The sequence below is a fragment of the Vicia villosa genome, unplaced genomic scaffold (genome assembly GCF_029867415.1).
Source record: "Vicia villosa cultivar HV-30 ecotype Madison, WI unplaced genomic scaffold, Vvil1.0 ctg.004053F_1_1, whole genome shotgun sequence".
Taxonomy (NCBI): Eukaryota; Viridiplantae; Streptophyta; class Magnoliopsida; order Fabales; family Fabaceae; genus Vicia; species Vicia villosa.
This window is the reverse complement of record NW_026706363.1, coordinates 18,614-28,524: the sequence shown is the minus strand read 5'-3', so window position 1 is coordinate 28,524 and position 9,911 is coordinate 18,614. Positions and strand designations below refer to the sequence as shown.

Here is a 9,911-nt window from a genome sequence, read left to right as displayed (position 1 = left end):
ATGACTAAGGATTGTAAATTTTCAAAAACAAAAAATTTCATATCCAAAGAAATTGTCAATGGATCAAAAGGAGACTAATTCTGGCTTTAAGCCTTTAGAGGTTTAGACTCGAGAATTCATGGTTAGCCTTGAGGAGGAGAATGTTTTCTCCTAATTTAGTGTTGTTGGGTATGGACACGTTGGTGTGGCAAAGGTTGTCATGCTGCAACCTATGGTTTAAAGGCTCGTTGTTGTTGGAGTACCAATCATTTTTTGATACAAGAGCGCCAATGTTCGATAATTGGTTAGAGATTGATTTTAGATGTTGGCAATACAATGAAGCTTTAAAAAATTTCTCGAACTGCATCGGTGAAAATTCTTGTTCTAAGTAGAGTGGCCTTGAATTCTTTTTGTAAAAAAATTCAAACAATCGATATCAAGCAAGTTCAATCGTTGAATCACATTCAATAATTGTATTGAACAAATCATCTGATTTAGTCCCTTAAATCTGTTGTAGGACAACGATATTAATACGCGACCAAAATTTAGGATTATTTTTTCTGAGAGAAGGATTGTTCGTATCATTCGTAAGAAAGAAATTATATGGTCAATGATTTGATAGGCTGTGCATGGATCTTAAAGAATTCTGACTATTTATTAGAGGCAAGAAGAGTGAAAGGAGTGTGTGTTTGAGTAGAGAACGGAGAGAATTTTGGTTATAAGAAACCGGTGATGGAGAATTAGATCCATCTATGAGATAGGAGTAAGGCAATTTTGATTGGATGTTAGGAAAGATGAAAGAAAGAGGTTGTCGGCGGCAAATCTAAAGGGATGGAGTTAGAAATTAAAACTTTCTGATAACAAAAATATTTTCAAAAATATATTATATATACAAAAATATTTTCACTATTAAGACTTACTTACTAAATAAATTAAAGATTATTTGTTAAATATAAAAAATATATTTATATTCTAAAAATATATAAATAAAAATATAAAATGTTATCATGACCCATAAGACTCATAACACTATGTGACATGTAAATTAAATTACAAATATATAGAAGTAACATATATTAATTTTCAACTTCACTGTTAAACTTTTATGCAGATACACAACTGATCAGTACAAACCGATAACAAAGGCCTACACAAAGGGATAGGACAGTCTTCATCCTCATTACAAGCATAACCTTGACCTGTGATATAAAACTTGAAGTTAGAAATGTTAATGAGTGTTAATAATGTATAAATAAATCATAAAATTTGAAAAGAATAAGAGAAAGGACTTACCAGCACTGATGTCACTTACAACAAAAATTAGGAAAATTAAGACGATCATAACATAAACAAACATGATATTTTAAGATATAATTTTCAAAGTTTAATGAAAATTAACATTAAATTTGTGTTTCAATTTATAGTGAATTTTTTGAGCACTCATGGAAATGCATAAAGTCATTCGAAAATTAGCTTTATTATTTTGAAAAAGAATATGTGTTGTGTTTGTCTCTTCGATCACTCGATGATACAATTTTAATCATCCTAAAGTTATTTTTTAGCTCTTTGATAACCTTTCATGATAAACATGGACAATATGATAATATTTCACGATGATAAGGTTTGTTTTAGAATTAGTGTACCAATGAGATGATATTATATTTTTTTATTAGATTTAAAGTATATTAAGATCAAATCAAATGAAAGGTTTTATTCAAAGCAGAAATGATATTGGTGATTGTATTTGTTTTATATTTAATGTTTTTTTCTGGCCACATTTGTTTTAGTATAACTTAACCTGGTGTTAGAAAGAATATCAAATTGCAAAGGATATGTAAGAAATGAGCCAAGAAAAAGGATATTAAACAAATATTTTAATAATGGCTCATAATTATCTTGGTATGTTTGTATTGGTGGTATCGGATGTAATTGAATGGAAGGCAGTGGTAATTAATGAGAGTTCATTGTATGGTTTTGTAAATAATAGATAGAATGAAATGGAACATGATAGAATATATTTCATCTCATTCCTCATTTTTTGTTTCATCTAATTTGGAGACGTTCCAAAATCTTTATAATATCTTTGATCGTTCTCGCAATCGTCACATCCAGCTCGATCAGAACTTTTGTTTCGTAATGAAAATATATATCCACATAACCCTTAAATTTGTTAAGAATGTAATTTTTTGTGTCGAAACCATGTATGTGTCGAAATAGTTTAACTTGTGTCGAATTGTATTATATGTCAAAGTGTAAAAGCAAGTTGCTTCACACAAGATTTCAACCTAAACCAAAATAGGTATTTTGGACTTTTGTAGTTTTGGATTTTGACTTAGGGAGAAAGCAACCTAAAACTATAAATAGATGGAGTAACCTCTAATTTTGCAATGACACTTGTATTCACATAATTTTGCAGTTGCAAAATGTATAAGATTTGTCCACTGTTTATGGATAGAGAAAAACTCTGCAGGAAATATTCTTCTTCCTCCTTTTAATTTTGTTCAAACCCTTCATATTTCTTCCCAAATTTCCTTTCTTTCTTCTTTCGTTACCATTGTGTAGCGATAAGGAATTACTCAAAAGTTTGAGTTTAATTTCAACATCTGGTATCTAGAGTACTGGCTGAGCGATTCGTAGGAAGAAAATCACGATGGCAATGAATCATCTGAATAGACATTTTTCGACGAGTCTCCCAATTCTAAATGGCCTGAATTATGACAATTGGTGCAAGCAGGTGAATGTGGTTTTGTGTTATCAAGATCTTTGGGATCTTGTGAAAGAAGGAGTAACACCGCTTGCAGACAACGCAACGGGTGAAGAAAATGCTAAACACTGAGAATTGAAAAAGAATAATTATAAAGCACTCTTTTTAATTCATCAATGTGTTGATCCAAATAATTTTGAGAAGCTTGGTGATGTTGTATCAGCAAAAGAAGTCTGGGAAATTCTTTTGAAGGTGCACAAAAGGTGAAAGAGGTGAGGTTACAAACTCACAAAAGAACATATGAATCGCTTCAGATGGAGAAAAGTGAAAGCATAATTGATTTCTTCACTAGGATTACAAAACTTGTGAATCAAATCAAGGTATGTGGAGAAGTGTTGACATCAAGATCAGTTACGGAAAAGATCTTGAGGTCATTGGCTCCAAAGTTCGACCACGTGGTGGTAGCCATAGAAGAGTATGAATATTTGTCAACATTGAAAAAGGAATAGCTTCAAGGGACGCTTGAATCTCATGAACAAAGAATGCCTAAAATAGCTGCAGGCAAGTCTAATAGCGATGTGGCTTTGTAGGCTCAATCAGCAAAAGAAAAGAAAGATAAAGGAAGTTGGAATAGAAACAAAGGTAGAGGAGGTTACAACAATTCGACTGGTCGAAATCAACAAGAAGGAAGCTGGTTGAATCAGAAAAAACCCTCATACCGAAACAACCAAAGAAATGGTGTTGCAGGTGAAGGAAAAGTTGGTGGTCGAAAATCTGACAAAAGTCACATTCAGTATTTCAATTGTCAAAAGTATGGCCATTATGCTAGTAATTTTCTAGAAAAACAAAAGAATCAAGAAAGTGATGCAAAGTTTGCAAAATATGAAGAAGAAGAAGAAGAAGAAGAAGAAGAAGAAGAATAAGAGATGATGTTGATGGTCACAACAAAAGATGAAGAGAGATTCAAGGACTAGTGGTACTTGGACTCAGGATGCTCATCACACATCTCTGGAAGGAAAGATTGATTTGTCAACATAAAGCCATCTATGAATAACACGGTGAAATTTGCAAATGACAATACTCTAGCAGCTGAAGGTATTGGTGATGTTCTGATTATTAGGAAAGATGGAAAAAGATCACTTATCTCCAATGTGTTGTACATACCAGGCATGAAGAGCAATTTGCTCAGCATAGGGCAGTTGGTCAAAAAAAAGATATGCAAATGAAATTCTCAAGAGATTTCAGATAGAAGAATGCAACTCGAATTCGACATCTGTAGAACCAAGACTGCAACTGTTAAAAGAATTAGATGAATATGATGTTGACCCAACCCAATACAGAAGACTTATTGGGTCATTAAGATACATCTGTCACACAATGCCTGACTTAGCATACAATGTGGGTATGGTGAGTATATTCATACAGAAGCCAGAGGTATCACATCTAGCAAGAAGAGGATACTAAGGTATATGAAAGGAACTCTCGAATATGGCATTCTGTTTCCAACAGCTGATGAAGGAAAATAATGCAAACTAGTGTGTTACAACGGCTCGAGTTGGTGTAGTGATGCTGAGAATAAAAAATCCACAACTGGTTATGTGTTTATGATAGGTGGTGCGCCAGTTGCTTAGAGTTCGAGAAAAGAACTAGTAATGGCACTATCATTATGCAAAGTGGAGTACACAGCTGCTTCCCTCTGTGCATGTCAAGTAACATGGATGATGAACCTGGTCGAAGAGATTACAACAGAAGATCATGGAGCAATTACCATGAAGATCAACAGCATGTCACCCATCAATCTGGAGAAAAATCTGATAGCACATGGTTGAAGCAAGCACATCGAAATGAGATTCCATTATCTTCGAGAGCATGTAGCTAAAGGGAATATGAATATGGAACATTGCAAAACTGAAAATCAGATTGCAGACATCATGACGAAGGGTGTTCAGGTCAAAGTATTCGGAAGACTAAGAGCTATGATTAATGTAGATAGCTTATACACAATGAATTAGGTGGTGTATTAAATTGTAATTCCTTGTGTCAAAGCAGGATGTTGTTCGAGACAAGGCGTGTCAAAAAGTTAGTTTATCGAAATGTTTGTAGTTGTAGAAGTGTTGTAAGTAGGTTGCAACACACATATTCGATTTATATTCGAAATAGGTACTTTGGGCTTTTGTTTTTTGGGCTTTATTTGGCTTTGGGAGAAAGCAAACCTAAAACTATAAATAGAGGGAGCAACTCCTATTTTGATACACAACTTGTATTCACAAAATTTGCAATTGCAAGTGAATAATATATTTTCCAAAGTCTGTGGGCAAAGAGAAACTCTACAGAAAATAATCATCTTCTTCCTTTTATTCCGCAAACCCTAATCCTTTGCAACCCAAAGTTTATTTATTTTTTCCATCATTGTCATCGAGTATTGATAAGGAATTACTCAAGGTTTGATTTGAATTCCAACACAAATCTGGCTGATCAGTAACTTTATCTGAATCAGAGACATTCTGGTTTTTTGGATCGACCCAAGCACGTACATTCTCATTAATACTCATGAAACAAGTTCTTGGTCACATGTAGTTTCACTTAAAGAAGGAATATCCAATACAAAAGACCATATCAAAGACAGTTCTATTGACGACGCACAACTTGAGTAGCAAATGATTATTTGCCTATTATGATTGAAAGATGTAGAGTTACCATGGCCTAACCAATCACAATAATATCAATTTATGAGTATCTAACCAAAGTAGGATGTGAAGTGCATGTCTCACATAAAATTTTCCTTCCATTCCATTGAGCAATGGTATTTGTTGAATGAACATTTCGATCACACGACAAGCATATGCACGTTGCATCTGATAGGCAGTACACCATCAACCTCTGGTCTCCATAAAAATTACCTATGTATCCCATCTTTAAACTAACTTTAGTTTAATAATTGTGATCAAATAGAAGATAAACAAAACACCTAACCTTGGAAATGCACTGCAAGACCTATGCGACAACTTTGGGTTTATTACACATATCAGAAAGAAAAAAAGACACCATAGGATCACGAATGAAAGGGGTTTTCAATGTTTGAGAGTGACATGACATGAACTAATTTGGTGTTCAATTTAATTATTCCACTTTTTCAACAAATCATTACAATTGTCGACGTGTTAGTGTTGTGTATGCGTCAGTGACAGTGCTTCATAGAAAATGGAACATACCAATATATAAAAGTAGAAGTATAATTTTTTTATCAGTGCTTTACTTTAGTAAAAGAAGCAAACAAATATTTTTTACCTCCAGTCATCATCGTTCTTATAGTATTCGTATTGTCCTGGATGCTGTCTGCAATTAAAGCACAAATATAATGAAGTTTACACTTCCAAAAATTCATACCAAAACAAAGACACAATCAAAATGCACACCCTGCAATCAAAATGGACGATTCGGTAAAAAAGACAATGCATTAAGTTAAAATATCATAGTTTTCAAATAAAGTACCACATTGACATTCCATAACAACCAACTTCTTGAATCTCCATATGATTCACACTTTCATAACCATTTTCATAACAATCAGCATTTATCTTCATAACGTTCATTATCACCCACAATACTTCATCACCTTCAATCTACAACAACATCAACCACATCAACAACAAAAACATACTCAACACAACACTAACAACATAAAATAAGCACTTATGATATCGATAAAACTGAATCACATTAAAACGGAATTTCAACTTACAATTAATCTTAGTCTCTCCATAATAGAAAAAACATGTTGCATCCATGATACTTTTCAATCACAAGAAGGATAGTCGTTTATGCTTAGAAAATCATAGCAAGGTAGAAATAACCTGTATCAAATAAATATGCACCATAGTCAATGAAATAACATGTATAAGATGAAAAGTATTTTAGATAACAGGTTTCAAAAAAATCTAACATTAAAAAACTGAAACAAAATCAAGAAACATAAATATGTTGTTGAAGAACACAAGGAAATATAAATGTGCATAAAAATAAGTTTTTCAAAACATCTATTAAAGAGAAATACAGAGAAATTGGCTTACCGTTTCACCCCATTTCAAAACATCTTAAAGAACGCATCACCATGTTCTTCCTCGACAAGAGATTCAAGAGCGAAAATTGTGAAACCTTGAAGATCTTGAGCCATATCTTTGAGAAGATACAAAGCAACATATTTAGGATTGAGTTCGATCGCTTTTTGGCCGCCTAGGGCTTCGTTAGTGATGTTGTTGATAGCATTATTTGGATTTGTTTTTGAAAGATCTAACTTGTGTGAAAGATCCTTGCAAACATCTTAATAATTAGATACAATTTTGTATTGTGGAATCAAAATTGTTTAGATGATCTTTGGTATTTAAAATAAATCAAGTGCAACCTAATTGCTGGTAGTTCAAATTTATTTAGGACTGCTATAAATGCCATCCACATTATCACCAATTACAGAAATCAAAGTTTACAAAATCCATGAAATACATGCTAAAGTTGGTTTCATTTCTGAAACTCAAGAACAGCGTAGAAATGATCTACATGAAAGGCTTTGAAAAGATTGAAACCTGCTGAAATTGCAAGCCGCTTAAACTGTTCTTCAGTCCTATGCTTTCCTTTGGCTCTGTAAATTGTCATCACAAAAATGTCACCCTCAAGCAATGCCCTTGTTCTGTGGCTATCATCTGAATCCTCCGGCAACACTGGCTCACAAGCAATTAGTTTTCCTCCTGCTGGGAGTGCCTTGTAACAGTTTGACATTATGTGTTTGACCTCTTTGTCTGTCCATGTTGTTAGCACCCACTGCCAAGTGCCAAACAATAATTAAAGAGTGATGTTATTTTAAGGAAAAAAATTAACAATATATTCAAACTTCTAAAACACGGCCTCTGACACAAAAATAATAGAATACGACATGGACACCTGACACTAACACATCTATTATTTAAAGAGTTAAAAATATTACAATCAAAATTAATGTCTTTAATTCTTAATTGGCAACTTCGTTTCAATACATGATTAAACTTTTTGGATGTGTATGAAATTTGTTCAAGAACAATTTCTTATGAAACACCTACTTGATTTGTCTAACACGTGTTGTATAAATGTCATACGAATGTCAGACAACGATTCAAAGACTGATAAATCATATAAAAAAGTCATATTTGGAGGACACTTGTCCGACACTTGCCTAACTTTCTTAACATTTGTCTTACTTTTCTAACACGTATTAAACGGTTATGATACAAGTGTCAGACACTGACGCTGACACATATCGAACACTGCGACACGCCTATTCCTAAAAGTGCACGCAATTCATAGGTTTTATCATATAAAAATATCCTCCAATACTCTTGCCTTTTGTTAGTATGTTATAAGATAGTGGTATCCCAACTAAACAACAAGTACCAAGCGTTGGTTTTGTACACACAAGAGTACAAATCACAACTTATATTTTAGTTTTTTTGTCGGTAGAATAATTAAGTAGGACAGTGCAATAGATATATTTTGGTACAAGTTTGTTTTTTTCGAGTCCGTGATCGCACAATAATTTTTACTCTTGCACAAGTTTTGAAACTCAGCCACAGAATCAAAATTGAAAGATACAAGAAAAAGATTATTTGGAGAAGTGGATGATGACTCACCTTCATAAAGATAGCATCTGCTTGTGGAATGTACTGGAACATGTCACCACCCACATGAGTTACACCTACAATACATATTTTATCATAAAATTCCCATGTCACAACCAAATATCACCAAACTATATATTAAAAAACCCCAAAACTTAAAAAGGAATTAGTGACCCATTAAGTTATAATTAATTATCAATTTTATAATCATACCTGGAATCTGTGGTGCTTTGGCCACAACTTCAGGAAGATCAAAGTTCAACCCTTTTTTAATATTAGGATATTTCTGCAAGATCATTCTAAGACAATCACCACCACTGCCACCAACATCAACCAGCTTCTCCACATTTTGAAACCCATGGTAACTCCCCAAAAGAGCCTTCATGAAAGGCACTGATACCCCTGACATAGCCTTCAACATTAACTCATTCATCTCTGGTTTCTTTAGGTAATAATCATATGCTCCTTCTCCATTTGCCCTCTCAAATGGCTCCTTTGATGGGTCCACAACTGCTTCATGTACCAATGGCCATGCTCTCATCAACGCATCCTGCATAATCATTCATAGCTTACATCAATAATTTCTTGTCCATTTTTAAAATTTTGTTTCATCTCTAGTCGGTCTAAACACTCTCTGCACAGCTATCAACTGAGCTGAGCTCTGGTCTTTCTTCGGTTCATCAATGAATATTCAGTTTGACACTAAATTCTTATCTTATAATATCACATTTAAAATATATGATATAATTTATTTTTTGGACTGACCTGGTGATGTTGGAGCACGTAAGCGCCATACGACAAACCTTCTTCATCGGTGACAAGAGTTTTCCCAACGTCCGTCAGCGAGTACTTCCTTTCACCGCCAGCAATAACCTCTTCAAACACACCATAACTAGCGAGCATGCGTAGCACGCGCTGGAGATTCTCGGCGTCACCGCCACCGTTTGGAATTACACGCGCGAGGATCTGAGCGGCAGTGAGAGGCGCGTTGGAACCACCTTCCCAGATTGCATCGGCAACGTTGAGACGTACGACGGCGTTTAAGGACATAGGGACGCTTATCATGTTGGCTAGTTCCAAAATGGCTAGCCTAGCTTGCTTTCGTGAATCTGTGTCTTCTTCCATTATCTTCTTACTGTTTTTTCGTGTTTGATTTGGACTTAATACACTTGAAATCTATATATATACTTCCACCTGTCATTATTTTTTAAAAAAAATTATTGTTTATATAAATAAAAATCATCAATTTTTAAAATATTTAATATTAATATATTACTTATTAATTAAAAATATATAATTTTAAAAAATAGATTTAAATTTTAAAATATTTAAATAAATTTAACTTTTATTTTAAATAAAATTTTAAAAACAAATTAAATTTAATTAATTTTTAATTACCTAATAACACTTGATCGAGATGACAGAGATTTCTTCCAATTTAATCAAAAGTCTAGAGTTTTTTTTAATGAGAATTGATATATAAAAAAAAACTGATACGAAAGAATAGGGGAACAAACATCAAAAATCCTATTAAGAAGAGTTTGAATTCAATCCTAATTAAAAGTTTTTAGTTTGAATTCAAT

The 9,911-nt window shown here is 33.3% G+C and overlaps 1 protein-coding gene across 9 annotated transcripts; it reads right to left on the bottom strand.

The window, feature by feature from the left end:
* Window positions 1-903: 903 nt before the first annotated feature.
* On the bottom strand, window positions 904-9,491 carry LOC131641769 (nicotinate N-methyltransferase 1-like). Of its 9 annotated transcripts, none has more exons than XM_058912078.1 (10): window positions 9,094-9,491; window positions 8,542-8,878; window positions 8,341-8,405; window positions 7,264-7,498; window positions 6,754-6,859; window positions 6,426-6,537; window positions 6,176-6,306; window positions 5,972-6,019; window positions 1,273-5,596; window positions 904-1,178 (listed from the first exon to the last, which is right to left on the bottom strand). In XM_058912078.1, exons 1-5 carry the CDS (start codon window positions 9,451-9,453, stop codon window positions 6,768-6,770), a joined length of 1,089 nt encoding a protein of 362 aa, XP_058768061.1. In that variant the 5' UTR covers window positions 9,454-9,491; the 3' UTR covers window positions 904-1,178; window positions 1,273-5,596; window positions 5,972-6,019; window positions 6,176-6,306; window positions 6,426-6,537; window positions 6,754-6,767. The 9 variants fall into 9 exon arrangements, with proteins under 9 accessions (XP_058768061.1, XP_058768062.1, XP_058768059.1 ...); XM_058912079.1 differs by having other exon boundaries at window positions 1,273-5,583; XM_058912076.1 differs by having other exon boundaries at window positions 5,972-6,306.
* Between the last annotated feature and the right edge of the window lie 420 nt (window positions 9,492-9,911).

Bases quoted from the DNA above. Each gene is read 5' to 3' on its own strand.
- LOC131641769 (XM_058912072.1), bottom strand. From the start codon at position 9,453: ATGGAAGAAGACACAGATTCACGAAAGCAAGCTAGGCTAGCCATTTTG. The intron at 8,879-9,093 runs GTCAGTCCAAAA...ATGATTATGCAG, and splicing joins ACGTGCTCCAACATCACCAG to GATGCGTTGATGAGAGCATG. The intron at 8,406-8,541 runs GTATGATTATAA...TATGTATTGTAG, and splicing joins CAAAGCACCACAGATTCCAG to GTGTAACTCATGTGGGTGGT.